Source organism: Mobula hypostoma, chromosome 8 (genome assembly GCF_963921235.1).
Source record: "Mobula hypostoma chromosome 8, sMobHyp1.1, whole genome shotgun sequence".
Lineage (NCBI taxonomy): Eukaryota > Metazoa > Chordata > Chondrichthyes > Myliobatiformes > Myliobatidae > Mobula > Mobula hypostoma.
This window is the reverse complement of record NC_086104.1, coordinates 103,577,558-103,604,238: the sequence shown is the minus strand read 5'-3', so window position 1 is coordinate 103,604,238 and position 26,681 is coordinate 103,577,558. Positions and strand designations below refer to the sequence as shown.

General features: G+C 45.6%; 2 protein-coding genes across 2 annotated transcripts; one reads left to right on the top strand and one right to left on the bottom strand.

Moving 5' to 3' along the window:
• Positions 1 to 303: 303 nt before the first annotated feature.
• Positions 304 to 5,633, bottom strand: LOC134350191 (zinc finger protein 420-like). Its single transcript, XM_063055173.1, has one exon. It carries the CDS (start codon positions 4,064 to 4,066, stop codon positions 2,372 to 2,374), a length of 1,695 nt encoding a protein of 564 aa, XP_062911243.1. The 5' UTR covers positions 4,067 to 5,633; the 3' UTR covers positions 304 to 2,371.
• Positions 5,634 to 5,664: 31 nt separating this feature from the next.
• LOC134351176 (gastrula zinc finger protein XlCGF57.1-like) lies at positions 5,665 to 25,415 on the top strand. Its single transcript, XM_063057287.1, has 3 exons — positions 5,665 to 5,778; positions 21,804 to 21,866; positions 23,194 to 25,415. Exons 1-3 carry the CDS (start codon positions 5,665 to 5,667, stop codon positions 24,559 to 24,561), a joined length of 1,545 nt encoding a protein of 514 aa, XP_062913357.1. The 3' UTR covers positions 24,562 to 25,415.
• Positions 25,416 to 26,681: the final 1,266 nt, after the last annotated feature.

Sequence of the window (26,681 nt, the reverse complement as noted above, 5' to 3'; positions counted from 1 at the left end):
ACGTGGCTCTAATACCCATTGTTTCTGTTTTACAGATATGTTTAAAACTAGCAGCGCAATAGTCCTCACTCCTGATTTCCATCAGATGATGTAAAGGCCAGAATTAGTTTTCTCTCAGACTATTTGTAACATAAATGGAAATTCTTAACCCTTTAGTTTAGCCGCTGAAAATACTCTGTCTTTGATTATTCTGAGTTCGAAATCATATCAATTACATCAATTGACGGATTTTGGTGTTTATGTCCAAGGTTCTTTTAGAAGTCAGGAACAAGGCATAACACTTGTTGTTTCATGATCATTTTATTCAAAGTTGATAGAACAGGAACACAACAGCGACAGGGGTCTACTAATTGAAGAAAAGAGAGAAACTAAAAATGGTGGCTAGCTTAAAACAGCTACTTTTTTTGCTTAAAGATAAGAAAAATATTCCATTCAAATATTTAGATAATACTGATACAACTAGAAAGTATTTAGCCAATACTGCAGTAAAAAATCAACCAATCAGAAAACACTTACAGTAACACTAGGAAGTTGGTGAACCCTGTAGAATTTTGTTTCTGCATAACTATGATCTAAAATGTGATCAGATCTTTATGCAAGTTCTAAAACTAGACAAAGAGAGAGAATTAAATAACACAAAACATTATATTTGTTGATTTATTGAGAAAAATGATCCAATATTACATGTATTTGTTAGAAAAAGTAGGGGCAATGCCTTCTACAAAAATTATTTGGAGTCAGGTATTCCAATCAATGGGATGAGATTGGAAGTGTGGGTTGTAGAGGTGCCCTGCCCGATTGTTTTTAAAAAACACACACAAAGTCAGGTTACTAATGGAGTCCGCTCCTGGCAAGAAAGACCTGTTTATGTGCCTCGATCAAAACAACTTTCAGAGGGACTCAGAAGAATTGTAGAGATGCACAAAGCTGGAAAAGGGGACAAGAATTTCAAAAGACCTGGGTGTTCATCAGTCCACAGTAAGAGAAATTTCCTTCAAATGGAGGAATCTCAGTACTGTTACTATTCTCCCTAGGAGTGGGCATCCAACAAATATCACACCAGGAGCACATCATGCAATGCTGAAGGAGGTGAAAATGAATCCAAGGGTAACAGCAAAGGACCCGCAGAAATTTCTAAAACTTGCTCAACTCTCTGTGTTTCCACTATAAGAAACACACTGAACAAGAATGGTGTTTATGGAAGGACACCAAGGACGAAATCACTGCTCTCCAAAAGAAAACACTGCTGCACATCTCAAGTATACAAGAGACCACCTGGTATTCGACAATGCTTCTGCGATAGATGAGACAAAAGTTGAACTTTTTGGCAGAAATGCACATTGATATGTTTGGAGGGAAAAGGGCCGTGCACACGAACACCAAAACCTCATCCCAACTGTGAAGCATGGTGGAAGGAGCATCATGGTTTGGGCTGCTTTCCTGCCTCAGGGCCTGGACAGCTTGCAATCGTTGAGGGAACAATGAGTTCAAAATTGTATCAAAACATTTTACAGGAGAATGTCAGGGTAACTGTCCATCACCTGAAACTTAATACAAGTTGGATAATGCAACAAGACAATGACCTGAAAGACAACAGTCAATCAACAACAGAATGGTTTAAAAAGAAAATTCATGTTTTGGAATGACCAAGTCCAAGTCCTGTTCTTATTCCTATAGAACTGTTATGGAAGGTCCTGAAGCAAGCAGTTCATGCAAGGAAGTCCACAAGTTGAGGCAGTTTTGTAAGGAAGAATATCCCAAAATTCCTGCAAGCCTCAAGCCTATGTGCTGGAGTGATCAATAGTTACCAGAAACATTTGGTTGAAGTTACTGCTGTACAAGGGGGTCACACCAGTTACTGAAAGCAAAGGTTCACATACCTTTTCCCACAAATACATAAAATATTGGATCATTTTTCTCAATAAATAAATGAAGAAATAGAATGTTGTTTGTATTGCATATTTAATTGGGTTCTCTTTATCTAGTTTTGGGACAGGTGACGATCTGATCACATTTTAGGTCATATTTATGCAGAAACAGAGAAAATTTTACAGGGCTCACAAACTTTTTAGCACCATTGTACTTAATAAAGTCCAAAGAAACTTCTGGAAATATACTTTGTACAGCTACTAGAGGCATATTAAACTGTTGTGCATACAAAGGTTATTTAAAATTAAACAGTTGGATCCAACACTCTCACTCCCTGCACACTCACAGTAATAGTACATGCTGAAGCTCCGAGATTCCTGGGAAAAAACAGCGCCATTGAAAGTGCCTCCTCTCTGGCAAATGGCTCCAATCCAGTCAATGTTTTTATGAGAGCTCAGTAGCCAGTTTAATACAGCAAGCTCCCACAAGCAATATACTAATTTCAATGTGAATCATTCCCACAGTCTAAGCAGGTGAACAGCCTCTCCCTAGTGTGAATGCGCTGGTGTGCCAATAGGTCAGTTGATCGAATGAATCCCTTCCCACAGTCTGAGCAGATGAATGGCCTCTCCCCAGTGTGAACTCGCTGATGTACCTTCAGATGAGATGACTGAGTGAATCCCTTCCCACAGTCTGAGCAGATGAATGGCCTCTCCCCAGTGTGAACTCGCTGATGTGCCAGTACGTCATATGACCGAGTAAATCCTTTCCCACAGTATGAGCAGGTGAATGGCCTCTCCCCAGTGTGAACTCGCAAATGTACCTTAAGTTGAGAGGATTGAATGAATCCCTTCCCACAGTCTGAGCAGGTGAATGGCCTCTCTCCAGTGTGAACTGACTGGTGTGTCTGTAGGATGGATAATTGAGTGAATCTTTTCCCACAGTCTGAGCAGGTGAATGGTTTCTCCCCTGTGTGAACTCTCTGGTGTCTCTGTAGGTTGGATGAGTTAGTGAATCCTTTTCTACAGACTGAGCAGGTGAATGGCCTCTCCCCAGTGTGAACTAACTGGTGCACCTGTAGGATGGATAACCGACTGAATCCCTTCCCACACACAGAACAGGTGAACGGCCGTTCCCCAGTGTGAACTCGCAGGTGTCTCTGCAGGTTGGATGAGCTAGTGAATCCCATCCCACAGTCTGAGCAGGTGACTGGCTTATCCCCAGTGTGAACTCGCTGGTGTACCTTAAGTTGAGATGACCGAGTGAATCCCTTCCCACAATCTGAGCAGGTGAACGGTTTCTCACCAGTGTGAACTCGCTGGTGTGCTAGCAGGTCATATGACCGAGTAAATCCTTTTCCACAGTCTGAGCAGGTGAATGGCCTCTCTCCAGTGTGAACTCGCTGATGTACCTTCAGTTGAGATGACCGAGTAAATCCCTTCCCACAGTCAGAGCAGGTGAACAGCATCTCCTTAGTGTGAACTAACTTGTGTGCCAGTAGGTAAAATGACTGAGTGAATCCCTTCCCACAATCTGAGCAGGTGAACGGCCTCTCCCCAGTGTGAACTGACTGGTGTGCCTGTAGGTTGGATGAGTGAGTGAATCCCTTCCCACACACAGTACAGGTGAACGGCCTCTCCCCTGTGTGAACACGCAGGTGTCTCTGTAGGTTTGATGTGTGAGTGAATCCTTTCCCACAGGCTGAGCACGTGAACGGTTTCTCCCCAGTGTGAACTCGTTGGTGTGCCATTAGGTCATATGTCTGAGTGAATCCCTTCCCACAGTCCGAGCAGGTGAATGGCCTCTCCCCAGTGTGCACTAACTGATGTGTCTGTAGATCACATGACTGAGTGAAACACTTCCCACAGTCTGAACAGGTGAACGGCTTCTCCCCAGTGTGAATTCGCTGATGTACCTTCAGTTGAGATGACCAAGTGAATCCCTTCCCACAGTCTGAGCAAGTGAACGGTTTTTCCCCAGTGTGAACTCGCTGATGTACCTTCAGATGAGATGACTGAGAGAATCCTTTCCCACATTCAGAGCAAGTAAATGGCCTCTCCCCAGTGTGAACTGACTGGTGCGTCTGTAGGCCAGATGCCCGAGTGAATCCCTTCCCACAATTTGAGCAGGTGAACAGTCTCTCCCTAATGTGAACGTGCTGGTGTCTCTTCACGATGGATGGCTGAGTGAATTCCATCCTACTACCTGAGTAGGTGAACAGCCTTTCCCCAATGTGAACTAACTGGTGTGGTAGCAGACTAGATGACCAAGCAAATACCTTCCCACAGTCTGAGCAGGTGAAAGGCCTCTCCCCAGTGTGAACTCGCTGCTGTTTCTGCAGGGACGAATGAGTGAGTGAATCCTTTCCCACAGTTTTCTGTCAATTCCCTGGTAATGTATCAAGTCAGATGTCAGATGTAGTGAATCCCTCGCACAATCAATGCAGTTGAAGACCTTCTCTCGAATGAACAAATGCTGGTGTGCTCTCAGCACCCAGTTCCAGTGGATTTCAGAGTTACAACAGAAAACTTCATTTCAGACACAAAGCACGTTTCCAGCTGGGATGAGATACTTCTTCATCTCCAATGATCAACAACAGATATATTGGTGTTAGAAAGGAAATATCTGGTCCTTCCTTAAATATCTGGACAGAGACAGCAACACTGATATGTTCTTGTGTTTGGGATTCCCGTTCACAAATTCTTTGCTGTTTCAAACATGTACAAAAATTTACAAAAGACATCAGTGGGTGAAGGACAGCATTTCAGATGAGATAATTTTAGTCTCTATGGTGAGCTCTGACATCCCACTGTAACAGTAAGTTTCAACCCAAGTTGGCAGAAGTCGTTGTCCTCAAACTGGGCAGGGTATAGGCATTTGGACTGACAATCAAATCCTCTGACAGACTTCCTGTCTGTATAAGAATGGGACATTTCGACCCATCTTCAATCCGTGACTTTGCTCAGTTTGATTCTCTGCATTACTATTATTCACTGTGCCCCCTGAGTTGTGTGACCAGAAAGTAACTGAAATGTTCTCGCGCGGAAAGCCTTTGCTGCTGTACAGCTGTAATTTTCTTTTATATAATATTAATTTAAGGTGCAGCAGTTTTCAAGCCCTGTACAAATTTCCTGTGCAGACTGTACAGCTGAAAAAAATGAGGGAACATTGGTATCATTTCAAGTTCTGGCCATGTCGCAAAGTGCTACAAAGAGCACACGATATTACACGGCTGATCCTGGAGACTTTCTGATCACTCTGACCCCTCCTAGTGTGATTGACCCTAGTGAACTCATCGATGGCAAAGCCAATGAATATGAATGGGAGGCAGCAGTCTTTCACATCGGAGTGAGACACCTTAGTGATGTGAAATCTACAGGTCACTTGTTACCAGGACACAGTTGTTCGATATAATTAGCATCCGGAGAGAACGGTACAAAACATGTTCTCATGGGTAGAAATGCCCAGAACAAGAAGCGGTGATTTTCTCAAGGTTATGGAAGGATTTTGATCTTTATTTTCGCGAGTTCCTAATCCCTGGATTTAGACGGCTGGAGCTCGGCAGTGTCCGAGAGACCCGTCCCTCTCATTCCCTCAGCAGAGATCTCCCCGGGCCCGGGTCTGAGAGAGATGGGAAAGATCGGGACTATCCCGGAGTGCGGGACCACGGTGTATTCGGAGCTCAGAGCAATTGTCCCTCAGTCGGGGCGCGGACGCCGGAGACGGTGAAACTCCCGCCCGGAGCCCCGATCCTACCTGCCGCCGATTCCCCAGAGCCCTTTGTCCGCTGAGCGCATGCGCGACATCCGGGGATCACCTGGTATCATTGCGCCTGCGCACTTGATCGCCTGGGCACTGCCGGCGAGTTCCGAAGCGCGGAGTTTTCAGGGTAGCGCTCAGAAATTCCAGGTCAGCAAGATGCTGTTAAAGGTGTCTGCGAGCACCGCTTCCTCGCCACAGTCTCAAAAACAGTTAATGTTTTTACGTAGAAAAATCAGCAGCTACTTTAACTGTTGTATTCAATATCCACAGGTGTCCCGTGTGTCAAAATCCAATCCGCTTACAAATGCAGATATTAAACAAGAAATTCAGCAGGTGCTGGAAATATAGAACAACACACATAAAGTGCTGGAGGAACTCAGCAGGTCAGGCAGTATCTGAGCAGACGAATAAACGGTGTAGGCATGGGAAATAGTTTTAGCCTGAGATGGCGACTGTTTATCTCTTTCCAGTGATGCTGCCTGACCCACTGAGTTCCTCCAGCATTTTGCAGAAAGAAGCAACAAATTTTTTCAGTCAATCAGTTTCTAAATTTGATTTGTAGCCACATCCTCCTGGTCTGATTCCCACCTCCTCCTTCCCTTACACTCTAGCCCCAACTTCCTGACAGTGTGCTGGCCCCTCTTTGGTTTCTGACCCTTCTCCATTGAAGATTTACCCACCAATCTGCTCTAATACTTTAAAGGAGAGTGATGTATTTCAACAACCAAGCTGTGAGAGGCACACCCTTTTGAAATTGGTGAAAATGACCCAAAATATTTAAGAGAGCAGGGAAGAATGAGTTTACCTACCCATGACATTCTTCCTTGGACCAGACCCCTGAGGAACGAGGAATGTCTGGGTCAAAACCACAGTGGGCTCTTTGCTTTATTCAGTCCAGAAAAATTTATGCAGGAAATTCAAGGGAAACCTCTTCACCCACAGAATGGTGAGCAGTTGTAACCTGTTCTCACAGGGAGAGCAAGAGGTGAACAGCGGGGATGGATTTAAAAATACTAATATGGAAGAAAAACATAGGCAGGGGTCATCTGGACTGAGTGGCCTCTCTGCTGTACCTTGGGCTTGTGACAGAGACAGGAAGCACCTGAGACACAGGATTTGAAATAGGACAGACTTATTTGTAACACATCCACAACATTAAACACCAGGCTAACTGAAGGCCAGCAACAGCGGAATAAACCCCTCCAATTCTCAGCGATCAGGGGTCTGTCCTGGGTGTGATGAACAGCCACAATATCTACAGAATCTGATGTTAACAGTCCTTTGTGAACTTGTAACTGAATTCTGCCAATGTGATGGTTAAACATTTAACATACAGTTTATTTGAACGTTCTCCCTCCTGTGAAGTTGCTGGTGTTTCAGCAAGTGGGATGATTGAGTAAATCTCTTTGCTCACTCAGGACAGAAGAGTGGCCTGTACTTATTGTGAACTCACTGGAGCATCACAAGGTGGGTTAGTGGAATGAATCTCTTCCCACACGTGGAACAGGTGAACAGCTTCCCCCCGGTGTGAACATTTTGTTGCATCTGCTGGTGTGATAGCCTCATGAATCCCTTCCAAAATGAGAGCCAGTGAACGACATCTCGCTATTATCAACCTGATTCCAATTTATCAGGTCAGATTATGGATGTGCACACCTATTCAGGTTCTCCTCGCAACAGCTGGTGTGCCGTCTTCTCCAGCACCTCCTCCTCCTCCACATTCAAGCATTCAAATGCTGGTGAGCAGACAGGCACAGCAGAACTGAAATGCTGTTTTGTTTGAGATTCTCAGACACAAATCCTTTGCCTTTTATACCCTGTAAAAAGTTTACAAAGACGTCAATGAGAGAAAGACAACATTTGTTGATATGTTAGGGCAAAATTACAGTCAACAGGATAAGTTGCAACATAAAAGGCAGACAAAATCAAAAATTCAATCTTGTTTCTGTCTCCATAATATCATAATGTATTTTGTATTCGTCTATGCAAATAATTAATAAAAATATTGAAAAAGAAAAGGGTGAATACAGGTCTTAAGGTGTTATATTTGAATGTGTGCGGTATACGGAATAAAGTTGATGAACTTGTAGCACAGTTCAGATTGATAAGTATGACGTTGCAGGCATCACTGAATCATGGCTGAAAGAACATTAAGCTGGAGTTTAATGTCCAAGGAAACACATTGTACTGAAAGGACTGGCAGAAGGCAGAGGGGTTGGCAAAACTTACATCAAATCACTACAAAGAGGTGACACAGGGTCAGAAGGCACTGAATCATTGTGGACAGAGGTATGAAACTGCAGGAGTAAAGGACTCTGATGGGAGATGTACACAGACCCCCAAACAATAGCAAGGATGTGGTGTTCAAATCACAACAGGAGATAGAAAATGAATGCCTAAAGGGCGATGTTACAATAGTCATCGGGGATTTCAATATGTAGGTAGATTTGGGAAAATCAGGTTGGTGCTGGATTCCAGGAGGGAGAATTTCTAGAGTGCCCACGAGATGGCTTTTTCGCGCAGCTCGTGTTGAGCCCACTAGAGGATCAGCTATTCTGGATTGGGTGTTGTTCAATGAACTGGAATTGATTAGAGAGCTTAAGATAAAAGAACCCTTGGGGGCAAGTGATCATAATATGATCAAATTCACCCTGAAACTTGAGAAGGAGAGGCTAAAGACTGATGTATCAGTATTACAGAGGAGGAAAGGGAATTCCAGCAGCATGAGAGAAGAGCTGGCTAGAATTGATTGGAAAAGAACACTGGCTGGGGGAAAGATGTGGAAGATGATGGAAAGAGGACAGAGGAGTGAGAGAGGTGAGTGTGAGGAGTAGGGAGAGTAAAGAGGAGGGAGGTGGTACAGGGAATGGAAATGGAGGGGATGGTGGAAGGGACTGGGAGAGGTTAGGAGTGATGCTGGAGGGGGCAGAGTAGAGGAGCTGGAGGAGGGAGGAGAGTGGGAGAGGTAAATGTTGGGAGGGGAGGGTGAATTGGTGAATGAGAAGGGGGAGATGGACAAGGGATAGGTTGGATACAACACTGTGTCACCGTCACTGAGCTGGGCTCAGCCAGCACTTGGCCCCTCAAGTCTGAGCTTGGACTTACCCAGACAGATGTGACAGATGTCGATGTGGGAGATGGTGGTGTAAGGAGAAAGTTAAGTGTGATTCCTCCTTGGTATTTGCTAAAGTACAGTGGAAGTCTGTCAGACAAAATGGTGTTAGCTTAGAGTGGGACTGTTTTGAGAAAGTACAAGAGAAGCAGCTCACAGCAATGTTTGAGAAAGTTAAGGGAATACAAGTCTATCACCATAACAGTGGAAAATGGTGAAAAACATGTGTTTCTGGGGAAGGCGAGGTCATTGTGCAGAGACAGGTAACAAATGCATGGAAACGTGCCAGTGAAAGGGGTTTTGAAGGGTATAAAAGGGACATGTTCCTGGTGTAAGGAGAGAAAGTTTTGTCCCAGGCTGGTCACAGCTGGTGATGGGTGCTGACAGAGGGTCAGTATGTCGAGGAGAGTCAGAGTACGTTGAAACAGAATTAAACTTAGACTTTGGGAGAGAGAGAGAGAGGAGAGGCTGCGTGGAAGTCTGCTGGCATTCCACACATCAGCTTATTTAGAGGATGATAAATATTATTTTGATTTCTGTACTGCTACTACTTACTGCTCTAGAGATTTGTTTTTCCTTTTACATTTCTTGTGGCCTTGAACACATGTGTTGTCTGCTTTTAGACAATAGACAATAGACAATAGGAGCAGAAGTAGATCATTCGGCCTTTCGAGCCTGCACCGCCATTCTGAGATCATGGCTGATCATCTACTATCAATACCCGGTTCCTGCCTTGTCCCCATAACCCTTGATTCCCCTATCCATAAGATACCTATCTAGCTCCTTCTTGGAAGCATCCAGAGAATTGGCCTCCACTGCCTTCTGAGGCAGCGCATTCCACACCTCCACAACTCTCTGGGAGAAGAAGTTCCTCCTCAACTCTGTCCTAAATGACCTACCCCTTATTCTTAAACCATGCTCTCTGGTACTGGACTCTCCCAGCATCTGGAACATATTTCCTGCCTCTATCTTGTCCAATCCCTTAATAATCTTATATGTCTCAATCAGATCCCCCTTCAATCTCCTTAATTCCAGCGTGTACAAGCCCAGTCTCTCTAACCTCTCTGCGTAAGACAGTCCGGACATCCCAGGAATTAACCTAGTGAACCTACGCTGCACCTCCTCCACAGTCGGGATGTCCTTCCTTAACCCTGGAGACCAAATCTGCACACAATACTCCAGGTGTGGTCTCACCAGGGCCCTGTACAAATGCAAAAGGATTTCCTTGCTCTTGTACTCAATTCCCTTTGTAATAAAGGCCAACATTCCATTAGCCTTCTTCACTGCCTGCTGCACTTGCTCATTCACCTTCAGAGACTGATGAACAAGTACTCCTAGATCTCTTTGCATTTCTCCCTTACCTAACTCCACACTATTCAGATAATAATCTGCCTTCCTGTTCTTGCTCCCAAAGTGAATAACCTCACACTTATTCACATTAAACGCCATCTGCCAAGTTTCTGCCCACTCACCCAGCCTATCCAAGTCACCTTGAATTCTCCTTACATCCTCATCACATGTCACACTGCCACCCTGCTGATGTTATTCACAATGCCTTCCTCTAAATCATTGATGTAAATCGTAAACAGCTGTGGTCCCAATACCAAGCCCTGTGGCACCCCACTAGTCACCACCTGCCATTCCGAGAAACACCCATTCACTGCTACCCTTTGCTTTCTATCTGCCAACCAGTTTTCTATCCATGTCAATATCCTCCCCCCAATGCCATGAGCTCTGATTTTACCCACCAATCTCCTATGTGGTACCTTATCAAATGCCTTCTGAAAGTCAAGGTACACCACATCCACTGGATCTCCCGCGTCTATCTTCCTGGTTACATCCTCGAAAAACTCCAATAGACTAGCCAAGCATGATTTGCCCTTGGTAAATCCATGCTGGCTCGGCCCAATCCTATCACTGCTATCAAGATATGCCGTTATTTCATCTTTAATAATGGACTCTAGCATCTTCACCACTACTGATGTTAGGCTAACAGGGCAATATTTCTCTGTTTTCTCCCTCCCTCCTTTCTTAAAAAGTGGGATAACATTAGCCATTCGCCAATCCTCAGGAACTAATCCTGAATCTAAGGAACATTGGAAAATGATCACCAATGCATCCGCAATTTCCAGAGCCACCTCCTTTAGTACCCTAGGATGCAGACCATCTGGACCTGGGGATTTGTTAGCCTTCAGTCCCATCAGTCTACTCATCACCGTTTCCTTCCTAATGTCAATCTGTTTCAGTTCCTCTGTCACCCTATGTCCTTGGCCCATCCATACATCTGGGAGATTGCTTGTGTCTTCCCTAGTGAAGACAGATCCAAAGTACTTATTAAATTCGTCTGCCATTTCTCTGTTTCCCATAACAATTTCTCCCAATTCATTCTTCAAGGGCCCAACATTGTTCTTAACTATCTTCCTTCTCTTCACATACCTAAAAAAACTTTTGCTATCCTCCTTTATATTCCTAGCTAGCTTGCGTTCATACCTCATTTTTTCTCCCCGTATTTTGTTTGCGAATTCCCTCAGCTGAACCAGGAAAGAGCACAGAACAAATTTTAAGATAATTTTCGATGAGAAGAATCTTGTGTGGATCAGCCTCATCGCTGTCAACGACCCTCTCGACACGAGGCTGTGGAGAGGGAGACACAGCGAATGAGAGGCCAAGGGATGGACAGGCAGTGCCAGAGAGAAAGAAGGACTGGGAGAGGGAAATTGAAGGAGACAGTGAGTGAGAGAAGGAAATACAGTGAGAAAGGGAAGGTGGAGAGAGTGAGATGGATGACAAGAAGAAAAAGTGACGGAGAGGGAAAGTGAGGGAGGAAGGGTTCAGCGACTTGGGTTCAATTCCTGTTTGTGGAATCTCCATGGTCTCCCTCTGACTCCGTGGATTACTCTGGTTCTTTCCAACGTCCCAGAGACTTGCGGGTTGTTGTGAATTTTCCACCAGTGTGTGGGTGAGGGCTTGGCAATGAGACAATGTTCTGTGGATATTTGAGACAAAAGTTGAACTTTTTTGCCGAAATGCACATTGCTATGTTAGGAGGGAAAAGGGCACTGCACACCAACATCAAAACCTCATCTCAACTGCGCAGCATGGTGGAAGGAGCATCATGGTTGAGGAGAATGTCAGGGTAGTGATCCATCACCTGAAGCTTAATAGAAGTTCAATAATTCAACAAGACAATGATCCGAAAGACAAGAGTAAATCAACAGCAGAATGCATTAAAAAGAAGAAAATTCACATTTTGGAATGGCTGAGTCAAAGTCTTCACCTTAATTGTTTGGAAATGTTATGCAAGCAGTCATTGTAAGGAAGCCCAGCAACATCCCAGAATTGAGGCAGTTTTGTAAGAAGGAATGGCCTAAACTTCCTCCAAGCCGATGTGTAGGACTGATCAATGTGTACCAAAAATGTTTGGTTGAAGTTATTGCTGTACAAGGAGATCACGCCAGTTACTGAAAGCAAAGATTCACATACCTTTTCCAGCAAATACATGTAATATTGGATCATTTTTCTCAACAAATAAATGAACAAGTATTATGTTTTTGTGTTATTTAATTAATTGGCTTCTCTTTATCTAGTTTTAGGACTTATGTGAAGATCTGATCACATTTTAGGTTGTATTTATGCAGAGATAGAGAAAATTCTACAAGGTTCACAAACCTTCTTGCACCACTGTAATATAGAGCAAAAATTAGTGGGAAATTAGAGGACTGTAAGGCTTTTAGAAATCAACAGAAGGCGCCTAGAAAGTCATTCCGAAAGAAAAGATGGAATCTGATGGTAACTTCACCAATAACATTAAAAAGGATACTGTACTTAAAGCTTCTTCAGATCCATAACGTGTAAAAGAGAGGCAAAAGTGAATGCCAGGACTCTGGAAAATGATGCTGGAGAGGTCGTAATGGGGGATAAGGAAATGGCGGATGAACTGAGTAAGTATTTTGCATCATTCTTCACTGTGGAAGACACTAGCAGTATGCAGGAAGTTCAAGAATGTCAGGGGGCAGAAATGTGTGAAGTTTCCATTACTAGGGAAACATTTCTTGGGAAACCAAACAGTCTGAGGTAGATAAAGCATCTGGACCAGATGGTATACACCCTGGGTTTCTGAAAGAGGTGGCTGAAGAGATTGTGGAGTCATTAGTAATGATCTTTCTAGAACCATTAACTTCTGGCATGTTTCCAGAGGACTGGAACATTGCAAATGTCATTCCACTCTTCAGGAAGGGAGAGAAGCAGAAGGAAAGAAATTATAAGTCAGTTAGTAGATGTAGTTTCAGGGTACTTGATGGCACATTATAGAATAGGCCGCTGTCAGCATGGTTTCCTCAGGGAAAATCTTGCCTGGCAAATCTGTTGGAATTCTTTGAAGAGATAACAAGCAGGATAAACAAAGGAGAATTGGTGGATGTACAGTACCTGTATTTTCAGAAGGCCTTTGACAAGGTGACAAACATGAAGCTGTTTAACAAGCTATGAGCCCGAGGTATTACAGGAAAGATTCTAGCATGGATAAAACAGTGGCTGATTGGAGGAGACAAAGAGTGGGAATGAAGGGAGCCTTTACTGACTGGCTGCCAGTGACTAGTGGTGTTACACAGGGGTCTGTGTTGGGACCGTTCCCTTTTACGTTAGCTGTCAATGATTTGGATGATAAAATTGATGGCTTTTTGTAAAGTTTGCAGTTGATATCAAGATAGGAGGAGGGGCAGGTATTTTTGAGGAAGTAGAGAGGCTACAGAAGGACAGATTAGGAGAATGAGCAAAGAAGAGGCAGATGGAATACAGTGTCGGGAAGTTTATGGTCATGCACTTTGGTAGAAGAAATAAAAGGGTGGACTACTTTCTAAATGGAGAGAAAATTCAAAAATCTACAAATGGACTTGGGAGTCCTTGGACATGATTCCCTAAAGGTTAATTTGCAGGTTGAGTCTGTGGTGATGAATGGTGTTTGCATTCATTTCAAGAGGACAAGATATAAAAGCAAGGATGCAATGTTGAGGCTTTATAAGACACTGGTGAGGCCTCACTTTGAATATTTTGAGTAGTTTTGGGCCCCCTACCTAAGAAAGATGTGCTGACATTGGGGAGAGTTCAAAGGAGATTCATGAAAATGATTGCGAGATTGAAAAGCTTGTCGTATGAAGTGTGTTTGAAATTCTAGGCCTGTACTCACTGGACTTCAAAATGATAAAGGGTGATCTCATTAAAACTAATCAAATAGTGAAAGGCCTTGACATAGTCAATGTAGAGAGGATGTGGAGAGGTTGGGGAGTCTAGGACCAGAGGACACAGCCTCAGAATAGAGGGGCGTCCTTTTAGAACAGAGATGAGGAGGGATTTCTTTAGCCAGAGAGTGGTGAATCGGTAGAATTCTTTGCCACTGGCAGCTGTGGAGGCCAAGTCTCCATGTGTATTTAAGGAAGTGGTTGATAGATTCTTGATTAGTCAGGGCATGAAGGGATACAGGGAGAAGTCAGGTGATGGGGGCAGAGAGAGAAAATGGATCAGCAATGGTGAAAAGATGGGGAAGATTCGACGGGCCAAATGGTGTAATTCTGCTCCTACTTGCTATGGTCTTAAGGTCTTTATAAACAACAGGAGCAGCTACATACATGCTGCATACATCCACACACCTTTTGTATCTGACAGAATCCTCTGATAGGCCTTCCAGAATGGTTGGTTTCAGGAGCAGCGTCAACTGTTTATAGATGGGAAACTTTTAATCCTGATCCTTGCTACCCACCACCCTCTCCACTGCCCACCACACCATCCTGTCATACACTCCCAGGGACAATGTCAGACACAGGGTGAGACTCCATCCACACGCCATCCTGTCACGCACTCCCAGGAACAGGGTCAGACATAGGGTGAGGCTCCATCCACACACCGTCCCATCACAGACTCCCAGGGACAGGGTGGGACTCCATCCACACACCATCATGTCACACATTCCCAGGGACAGGGTCAGACACAGGGTGATACTCCATCCACACACCATCCTGTCACACACTCCCAGGGACAGGGTCAGACACAGGATGAGACTCCATCCACACACCATCATATCACACACTCCCAGGGACAGCTTCTGACTCAGGAATCCCTTCACACACTGTCCTGTGTGTGGAGAAATTGATGTGGTGCCGAGGAAGACCACTCCTCCTCCCAATGACCAGGTGCTGTGTCTTACCGTAGCCGATGTGAGGAGAACCCTGTGCAGGGTCAACCCACAGAAGGCTGCTGGACCAGATGATATTCCTGGGAGAGTGCTTGGAGGATGTGCAGACCAGCTAGATGAGATTCTCACTGACATCTTCAACATCTCCCTGAGCAGCGCCATCATTCCTACGTGCTTCAAGGCCGCCACCATCGTCCCTGTGCCGAAGAAGTCTTCAGTGTCCTGCCTCAATGACTACCGTCCCGTTGCACTCACATCCATCATCATGAAGTGTTTCGAGAGGCTCGTCATGAGGCACATCAAGACCCTGCTGCCCCCCTCACTGGACCCCTGCAGTTCGTGTTCTGTCCCAACCGTTCAACAGATGACAACATTGCCATCACCCTCCACCTGGCCCTAACCCACCTGGACAAAAAAGACACGTACGTTCAAATATTGTTCATAGACTTCATTTCAGCATTCAACACAATCATTCATCAGAAACTGATTGGAAAGCTGAGCCTACTGGCCCTGAACACCTGCCTCTGCAACTGGATCCTAGACTTCCTTACTGGGAGACCTCAGTCAGTCCGAATTGGTAGCAGCATCTCCAACACCATCACACTGAGCACGGGGGCCCCCCAGGGCTGTGTGCTCAGTCCACTGCTGTTCACTCTGGTGACCCACGACTGTGCAGCAACACACAGCTCGAACCACATCATCAAGTTAGCCGATGACATGACCGTGGTGGGTCTCATCAGCAAGAACAAGGAGTCAGCAAACAGAGAGGAGGTGCAGCGGTTAACAGACTGGTGCAGAGCCAACAACCTGTCTCTGAATGTGAACAAACAAAAGAGATACAAACAACAACAAACAACAGGAATTCTGCTGGAAATTCAAACAACACACATCAAAGTTGTTGGTGAATGCAGCAGGCCAGGCAGCATCTCTAGGAAGAGGTACAGTCGACGTTTCAGACCGAGACCCTTCGTCAGGACTAACTGAAGGAAAAGTTATTAAGAGATTTGAAAGTGGGAGATTTGAAACAAAAGAGATGGTTGTTGACTTCAGGAGGACACAGAACGACCACTCTCTGCTGAACATCGACGACTCCTCCATAGAGATCGTTAAGAGCAGCAAATTTCTTGGTGTTCACCTGGTGGAGAATCTCACCTGGTCCCTCAACACCAGCTCCATAGCAAAGAAAGCCCAGCAGCATCTTTACTCTCTGCAAAGGCTGAGAATAGTCCATCTCCCATCCCCCGCCATCCTCACCACATTCTACAGAGGTTGTATTGAGAGCATCCTGAGCAGCTGCATCATGGCCTGGTTCAGAAATTGCACCATCTCAGATCGCAAGATCCTGCAGCGGATAGTGAGGTCAGCTGAGAAGATCATCGGAGTCTCTCCTCCCGCCATTACAGACATTTATACCACACGCTGCATCCGTAAAGCAAACAGCATTATGAAGGACCCCACGCACCCCTCATACAAACTCTTCTCCCTCCTGCCATCTGGCAAAAGGCACCGAAGCATTCGGGCTGTCACCACCAGACTGTGCAACAGTTTCTTCCCCCAAGCCACCAGACTCCTCAATACCCGAAGCCTGGACTGACAGCAACCTACTGCCCTCTACTGTGCCTATTGTCTTGTTTATTATTTATTGTAATGCCTGCACTGTTTTGTGCATTTGATGCAGTCCTGGGTAGGTCTGTAGTCTAATGTAGTTTTTGTGTTGTTTTACGTAGTTCAGTGTAGTTTTTGTATTGTTCATGTAGCACCATGGTCCTGAAAAATGTTGTTTTGTTTTTACTGTGTACTGTACCAGCAGTTATGGTCGAAATGACAATAAAAAGTGACTTGACTTGACTTGATAATCAGATACTCCCAGGGACAGGGTCACGGTGAGACTCCATCCGCACACCGTCCCGTCGCACACTCCCAGGGACAGGGTCAAACACAGGGTGAGACTCCATCCACACACTGTCCCATCACACACTCCCAGGGACAGGGTCAGACACAGGGTGAGACTCCATCCACACACTGTCCCATCACACACTCCCAGGGATAGGGTCAGACACAGGGTGAGACTTCATCCACACACTGTCCCATCACACTCTCCCAGGGACAGGGTTACACACAGAGTGAGACTCCATCCACACACTGTCCCATCACACACTCCCAGGGACAGGGTCAGACCCAGGGTGAGACTCCATCCACACACCATCCCTTCACACACTCCCAGGGACAGGGTCAGACAGAGGGTGAGGCTCCCTCCACACACTGTCCCGTCACACACTCCCAGGGACAGGGTCAGACACAGGGTGAGACTCCATCCGCACACCATCCCTTCACACACTCCCAGGGACAGGGTCAGACACAGGGTGAGACTCCATCCACACACTGTCCCATCACACACTCCCAGGGACAGGGTCAGACACAGGGTGAGACTCCATCCACACACTGTACCATCACACACTCCCAGGGATAGGGTTACACACAGGGTGAGACTCCATCCACACACTGTCCCATCACACACTCCCAGGGACAGGGTCAGACACAGGGTGAGACTCCATCCACACACCATCCCTTCACACACTCCCAGGGACAGGGTCAGACAGAGGGTGAGGCTCCCTCCACACACCGTCGCATCACAGACTCCCAGGGACAGGGTCAGACACAGGGTGAGACTCCATCCGCACACCATCCCTTCACACACTCCCAGGGACAGGGTCAGACACAGGGTGAGACTCCATCTACACACAGTCCTGTTGCACACTCCCAGGGACAGGGAGAGACATTCCCAGGGGGGTAGGCCATTTAGAATAGAGTTGAGGAAAAACTTTTTCACCCAGAGAGTCGTGGATATATGGAATGCTCTGCCCCAGAAGGCTGTGGAGGCCAAGTCTCTGGATGCTTTCAGGAAAGAGATGGATAGAGCTCTTAAAGGTAGCGGAATCAAAGATTATGGGAATAAGGCAGGAACTGGACACTGATTGTGGATGATCAGCCATGATCACAATGAATGGTGGTGCTGGCTCGAAGGGCCAAATGGCCTACTCCTGCACCTATTGTCTATTGTCTATTGACACAGGCTGAGCGTTGCAGCCTCAGCAGGAGAAGCTAAAATTGGGTGTATCGATATTACAGTGGAGTAAAGGTAATTTGGATGGTCGTGTGGAGATATGTCTCCACCAAAGGTGCTCCTTCCTACCGCTAGCCTGCAGTTCTCTCTTGGGCAAGGGGAAGCACTTGCTTATCCCCTCCATCAGGGTCACGTAAAGCCATGGGAGCAGGTGGTGGATGGTCATAAGAGCAGCTGGTGCGTATCACAAGTCCAGGTTTTGCGACCACTGACACAATCTCTGAAGACTATTGATAATAACTGGGGTCACCAGTCTTGTAAAGTCACTGCCCAGAAGAAGGAAATGACAAACCACTCTGTAGAAAAATTTCCCAAGAACAGTCACGGTGATGGAGACCTTGATCGCCCACGTCATACGACTCGGCACGTAGTGATGATGATGAAAGGTAACTACAGGGACATGAGAGAGGAGCTGGCAATGTGGATTGGAAGGGGATACTAACTGGGATGATGGTAGAGCAGCAACTGCTGGAGTTCCTGAGTAGTCAAGATGGCACCAGCAAACAACGATTCCCTGGGTGACATCTTCTAGAGAGCAAATCTCTCCAGTTCTTTCACTTTTTCTACCCTTCTGCTTGTTCTTTTTCTCTTGCTTGTGCTCGGGAAACTGTTGGAGCCTGTAATGTACATTTTGGAACATGATCAAAGGATCCATCGCTGTGTTGGGTCCGGAGAGCTGCCATGAGGAGATCAGCGATGGGGGTGGTCGGAGCCAAAAGGACCGAGAACACAAGCACATTTGTGGAAAAGACCTGAGATGAGGCGTGGGGTCATGAATGGCTCCATGTTGAAGCGGTGAGGAAGATTGAAGCATCGAGGTGAATGTGGAGGGGTCAGCGATGGCTCCCAACAGAGGCGGTCAGCAGCTGAATTGGCGCGTTTGGCCCCAGATTGGCAGCGTTCACAGCTGAGTCAGCGGTCACTCTTTACGGAAGGACTGGGTTTGTGCAGCTGCTCTCCTTGTGTGCAGATGAAAAGATGTTTCCGATATTCTGAGATTCAGATGATCACTGCACTGTATATTGGTTTCCTTCAGTTATTTGGTGTTTTCTTTCTTGTGGATGATTGGTGGCTGGGTGATCTGTTAATATTTTGTATGTGGGGGGCAGTGGCTGGGGGTTTTGATGCTACTTTTACTGTTCTTTTTTGCAGGTGAGGGGGATGGGGATTATTACTGTCGCTGTTTCTTTCTGCGGGTGAGGGGGTTGGGGACTGTTATTGTACCTGTTTTGTTGCAGGGAGGGGGGATTTTGGGGATCTGAGAGTTGTTTTCCTTTTCTTTTTTGTGCTAGGGTGGGGGGGGGAAGAGTTGATATCTTTTCTTTCATCAACATCCATGGTCTTTCTATAATTAATGGCTATCTGGAGAAGACAAATATCAAAGTTATATTATACATGCATATTTTGATGATAAAATAAACCTTTGAACCTTTAATTCTGAAGACACGGGATTATTTCATCCCAAAAATAAGCTTTCTAAAGGGAGGATGAGGCAACTGTGGCTGACAAGAGAAGTTAGAGAGCATCAAACCAAAGGTGAGGGCAACTATAGAATATAGCTAAAATAGTGGGAAGCTGGAGGATTGGGAAGTTTTTGAAAACCAACAGAATGCAACTAAAAAAGCAATGAGAGGTGAGATGAAATTTGAAGATAACCAAGCCAGTAATATAAAGGAGGATACCACTTTAAAGAGAAGTGAGAGCAGATATCGGAACACTGGAAAATGATGCTGGAGATGTAATGATGAGGAATGGTGGATTAACTGAAGAAAGTATTATGCATCAGTCCTCATCGTGGAAAACACCAGCAGTGTCATCCCATGCACACACTTTGGAAAGTCTGATCACCTGTCTGTACTTCTACACCCTGAGTATAGGTAGAAACTGAAGACCACACCACTGTAGTGAGGACCAAGAAGATTTGGGCAAGGGAGGCACAGAAGCACTTACAGGACTGCTTTGAGTCGACGGACTGGACCGTGTTCAGGGATTCATATTTGTGTCTGAATGAGTACATCACAGTTATCACTGACTTCATTAAAACCTGTGTGGATGTGTGTTTGCCTACAAGAACATACCTGAATCAAAACCATGGATGAACCAGAAGGTTTATAGTCTGCTGAGGGCTAGTTTGTGGCATATTCAAGTCTGTTCATCAAGAATTATGCAAGAGGACAAGGTGTGATTTATGGAGGGCTATCTCAGGAACAAAGGAATAATTCTGAATTGAGGTCAGAAGCAGAATCGGATACACATCAACTTTGACAGTTTTCACTGGCTATTACTTCCTACAATGTCTTTTTTGTAGGCTTTCAAAGAGAGAATAAAGAGGCAGCTATGAGGAACCCTGTTAGGATGCTGTTCATTGACTGTAGCTTATCATTTAACACCATCATTCCTACAGTCCTGATGGGAAAGCTCCAGAACCTGGGCCTCTGTACCTCCCTCTGCAAGTGGATCCTAGACGTCGTCACTGGAAGACCACACAATCTGTGCAGATTGGTAATAATATCTCCTCCTCATTGGCAATTAACACTGCACATGTCAGGGATGTCTGGTTAGCCCACTGCTCTGCTCTCTACATCCGTGACTGTGTAGCTACGCACAGATCAAATGCCATCTATACATTTGCTGACAACACATTTATTGTTGGCAGAATTTCAGATGGTGACGAGAAGGAGTATGGGAGAGAGATGGAGCAGTCCATTGAATGGTGTCGCAGCAACAACCTTGCATTCAATGCCAGCAAGACCAGGAGCTGATAGTGGACTTCAGGAAGGGTAAGATGAGGGAACACAAACCAATCCTCAGAGAGATCAGAAGTGGAGAGAGTGAGCAATTTCAGGTCCTGGGTGTCAACATCTGTGAGGATGTAACCTTGTCCCAACATATTAATGCAGCTATAAAGAAGGCAAGACAGTGGCTATAGTTCATTAGGAGTTTGGGGAGGTTCAGCTTGTCACCTAAAACACTCGAAAACTTCTACAGAGCATTCTGACTGTCTGTATCACCAGTTGGTATGGGGAGTGCTAGTGCACAGGATCGGAGTAGGCTGCAGAGAGATGTAAAATTGGCCAGCTGTATCACGGAATCTAGCCTCTGTAGTATCCAAGACATCTTCAAGGAGCAGTGTCTTAGGAAGGCGGCGTCCATTATTAAGGATCCCCACCACCCAGGACATGCCCTCTTCTCACTGTTACCATTGGGAAGGAGGTACAGAAGCCTGAAGGCGTACACTGAATTGAAGGCAATTCAGGAACAGCTTCTTCCCCTCTGCCATCTGATTTCTGAATGGATATTGAACTCATGAACACTACCTCACTACTTTCTAGGTTTGCTATTTTGCTCTACTTATTTATGTATATATAATGGGTTTGTTTTGTCTATTTTTATTTATCATGTATTTCATTGCACGACATATACCAGTGATATTAAATTTGATTCTAGTTGACGAGACTGAGGCTTGGACATACGCATTTGCACTCCACTTTGGCACTTGCTGCTAAGCATGGGGATGGGTGGTAAGTCCCAGAGTCAGTGGATAATATGATCATGGTGTGGTGTACCACAGATATTCGTTGAAATGGGGGAAGCTGTTTAGAGGTAGATCTGAGGTGCCTGGCAGGTTATTCTGGCACCTAAGGCATGGGTCGTGTCTGTCCCTGGTGAACGTTTCATTTACAGCGGGGTAGTGAGTTCGGATCTGATCTGATCCCTGTCACGGTTCCCTTCTTACTCCGTTACAGTAGGTGGCAGTAATGCTTCCTCCTGAGAGGAGCAAGCCGCCATTAGAACAAAAGAAGAAGGAGGAGGTAAGATCGGGGCTCTGGGCAGGAGTTTCATCAGCACAGGCGCCCGCATCGCGGCTGAAGAATTGTTGCGAGCTCTGCATACACTGTGTCCCCTTTCACCCGGGACAGTCCCGGTCCTTCCCCACCCCGCTCAACCCCACGATCCGTACCCGAGTCCAAGCGAAGATTTCTTTTGATGAGCGAAGGTGCTGACGCCATTTTGCGCCGCATGCGCGTCTTTGGGACCGTGAAGAATAGACCGGTATCTAGTTCGTGGGGGTTTCTGGGTACAGAGGGAACCATGGGTGTCCTTCCAGCGCTTCCACACCTGTTCGTGGGACATGCTTGGAAGCGCAGGCGGAGGGAATAGGAGTGAATGGATTAGGACCTCGGACCAAAAACGTAGTTCTCTGATGAAGAGTGAACCTTCTAGTCACTGTAAATGTCAATTAGTGCTACATGGAAAAAAGAACAAAGCCCGTCCATGGGGCTTAATTCTTGAGAAAATTACCTATGTTCTACCTCCTCTTGTTCTGGGCCATTGTACCCGTGAGAAGGTGTTTTGTATAATTCCCTCGGGGTACATAATGATATCAAACACCTTTGTCCTGGTAAACTAGTGACCTGTAGATTTCACATCACTATAGTGCCACACTCCAATTAGAAAGGCCACTGTCCTCCCCTTCATATTTATTGGCATTGCTGTGGAGGAGTTCACCACTCTCAACTACTGGGGGTGGGGGGGTGTGGTCAGAGTAATTGGGAAATCTCTAAGAGCAGTCATGTAATATTGTGTGCTCTTTGTCGCGCTGTGGGATATGACCGGAATTTGAAATAATACTGATGGAAAGAGACAAACTGAGGCAAGTCACAGATTGAAGTCAGGCAGAAATCATCCATTCTGATACAGACAGAAAAACAGAGAATTCAGTGGTCAGTACTGATGTCTGAGCTGTGCCCAGTTAGAAAATGAAGAATTGATCCTCCAACTTGTGTTGAACCTCACTGTAACTCACCATACTGACTAAAACTTATCTCAGCTGAAGTGTCGTCCTTCACCCATTAAGGTCTTTTGTAAATCTTTTTACAGGTTAGAAACAGCAAAGGATGTGCGTAGGGGAATCTCAAACACAACAACAAGGGATTCTCTCACTCAGCCGACCTGCTGAGACCCCAGTGAGTTCACCGTGGGGAGAGAGGCCATTCACCTGCTCCGTGTGTGGGAAGAAATTTACTCACTGAGCCGAACTGCAGACACACCAGTGAGCTCAGAAAGGAGAGAGTGTTCAACTCTTCCGTGTATGGGAAGACATTCACCTGGTGATGTGATCTGCTGACACACATGTGAATTCACACTGGGGAGAGGCCATACATCTGCTCAGACTGTGGGAGAGAATTGACTCTGTCATCCCATCTAATGGCACACCAGTCAGTTCACACTGGGGAGATGTTGTTCATTTGCTCAGATTGTGGGAAGGGATTCACTCAGTCATCTCAACTAAAGGTCCATCAGCGAGTTCATACTGAGGAGAGGCCATTCACCTGCTCAGAGTGTGGGAAGGGATTCACTCAGTTATGCAACCTACAGGCACACCAATTAGTTCACACTGGAGAGAGGCCATTCACCTGCTCAGATTGTGGGAAGGGATTCACTCGGTCATCTCAACTGAAGGCACACCAGCGAGTTCACACAGGGGAGAGGCTGTTTACCTGCTCAGACTGTGGGAAGGGATTTCCTTATTCATCCCATCTGAAGGCACATCAAAGAGTTCACACTGGGGAGATGCCATTCACCTGCTCGGACTGTGGGAAAGAATTCTCCCGATCATCACAACTGAAGGTACATCAGCGAGTTCACACTGGAGAGAGGCCGTTCACCTGCTCATACTGCGGGAAGAGTTTCTCTCAGTCATCTCATCTGAAGGCACATCAGCGAGTTCACACTGGGGAGAGGCCATTCACCTGCACAGACTGTGGGAAAGGATTCACTCTGTCATCCTACCTTCTGGCACACCAGTCAGTTCACACTGGGGAGAGACCGTTCATCTGTACAGATTGTGGGAAGGGATTCACTCGATCATCTCAACTGAAGGTCCATCAGCAAGTTCACACTGGGGAGAGGCCGTTCATCTGCTCTGATTGTGGGAAGGGATTCTCTCGGTCATTTCAGCTGAAGGCACATCAGCGAATTCACACTGGGGAGATGCCTTTCAACTGCTCAGACTGTAGGAAGGGATTTCCTTACTTATCTCATCTGAAGGATCATCAGAGGGTTCACACTGGGGAGTGGCCATTTAGCTGCTCAGACTGTGGGAAAGGATTCACTCACTCATCCAGCCTACAGAGACACCAGCGAGTTCACACTGGGGAGAGGCCGTTCACCTGTTCTGTGTGTGGGAGGGGATTCACTCACTCATCCAGCCTACTGTCACACCAGTCAGTTCACACTGGGGAGAGGCCATTCACCTGCTCAGACTGTGGGAAGGGATTTCCTCAGTCATTTCAACTGAAACTACATCAGCGAGTTCATACTGGGGAGAGGCCATTCACCTGCACAGACTGTGGGAAGGGATTCACTCGGTCATCCCACCTTGTGACGCACTACCGAGTTCACACTGGGGAGAGGCCGTTCACCTGCTCTGAATGTGGGAAGGGATTCACTCAATCATCCCACCTTGTGGCACACTACCGAGTTCACACTGGGGAAAAGGTCTAATAAGCTGCTTGCTGGATGTTTAACCATCACAGTTGCTGAATTCAGAGGCAAGTTCAAAAGTGACTGTCGGTGTTGAACTCTGTAATTATTGCTGCTGCTCATCACACCCAGTTCTGTACCCTGGTCACTGGGCATGGGAGGAGTTTCTTCTGCTGATGTTCACCTTTAATGGGACTGGAGTTTCATATTCTGGATCAGTGACAAATAAATCTATTTTAAACTTTGTCTCAGGTGCCTAGTGAATCTCAACACACCCAGTGTACAGTAGGGAGTCCACTCAGCCCAGCTGATCCTTGCCAGAGTTTCTGTTCCATGACAGTCCTTTTAAATTTGTTTCTGTTCATTTCTCGCTCTCCCTGTGGTGAACAGTCACCGGTCTGTGAGTGAAGAGGTTTCCCTTGATTTCCTGCATGACTTTCTGCAGACTGACGAAGGAAATTAGCTGACTGCAGTTACGTCTGACCTGTTCTTCATCCTTCAAATCTCTGTGTTGAGGAAGAATGACACTGGTAGTTAGCCCTCTAGTTTAACAGTCAATCATCTGCTTGTATTTTAAGTTGTCTTTGTATGCATTACAATTTAATATGCCTCCGGTGACTGTACAAAGTATAATTGTGAAAGTTTCTTTGTACTTTATTAAGCGAGCAAATGTTTTCTCTGTTTGATTTCTACTGAGTATTGTCTGAGTGTTTTCTAATTGGATTATTATTATCTATAGATTTGAATGGGATTTCTTTTATCTTTGGAGATAGCAGTTTTATGTTTGGCGTTATCTTTACTTTCTCTCTGTTCTTCAAGTATTAGACCCCTATCGCTGTTCTGCTCTTGTTCTATCAACTTTGAATAAAACAATCATGAAGGAACAAGTTTTATGCCTTGTTTCTGACTTATAAAAGAACCTCAGATTTAAACACCAAAATCCATCATGTATTTGAGACTGGGAACACTGTATTCTAGCATATTCAATGCTCAGCAGAAGGGAGGAGGAGGAGGAAGAGGAGGATGGTTTTGTTCTTCACATGGGTAAATATCAATGTGGCGACAGTGATGGGAAATGATGAACAGCAGGGGAAAGAACACGTGGGTAGGAATGGTCTCCAGTACCCCAGGCGTTGCCTGTCAATGGGACCAAGCGCAAATGGGAAATAATCAGGGAGGTAAGAAGGGAATTATGATTGTTTTTGGTGATTTTAGTCTGTAGGTTGATAAACTAATCAAACTGGCAATATAGAGTGGAAGAGGAATCTGTGGAGTGGTCAGGGACTGTTTTGTACAGTAGTATGTTACAGAACCCACCCAGGGACAGGCTGTTTCATATGTGCTTCTGTGTAATGAGGTGGTATTAATAAGAGATCTTGTGACAAATGATCTTCAAGGAAGTAGTGAACACAACATGGAAGAATTTCAGTCACAGTTGGAGGGTGAACACTCGGACCCAGACCCCGTGACCTCAACCTACATAAGGGCAATTACACAGGTGTGAGGGTGGGGTTGTCTGGAGTAGATGGGGTAAATAGGTTCAGGGACAGGTCAGTGGATGGGCAGTGGCAGATGTTCAAACAGCTGGTACATAACACTCAGCAGTCATTGATCCCAATTGGACAGAGGGATCCAGTAGGAAGATGAACCAACCGTGATCATCCAAGATCATCAAGGTAAATATAGAATGAAAGAACATATAAAGACGTGAGGGCTGGTGGTAAGCTTAGGACTTGGAACATTTCAGGAAGCAGTAGTAAAAAAATAAAACTACCAAGGAAAAGATGGATAAGTGAGCACCTTGCATCATGTAAACATTAAGTTAGACCCTCATTTCAGACTCCCGTGTCTTCCTTTGAATTAGTTGAATATTTTGAAGTTACAAAACATAAATGGGACCCCCGTGCTGCAAAAGGAGTTGATGGGAAAGAGCTTGTCAGAGGTGTTCGGGAAAGTTTTCTCAATCAGTGCAAGAATTTCCAGCTGGAGAGAGTGTGACAATAGATGTCCCACCAGGGAATGAGCCAGGGCAGGTGACAGAGGTTTGTGTAGCAGATCAGTTTGCATCTAGTGATTATAATACCATTAGTTTCAAGGTAATTATGGAAAAGGTTTGGGCTGGTCTTTGGGCTGAAATTCTT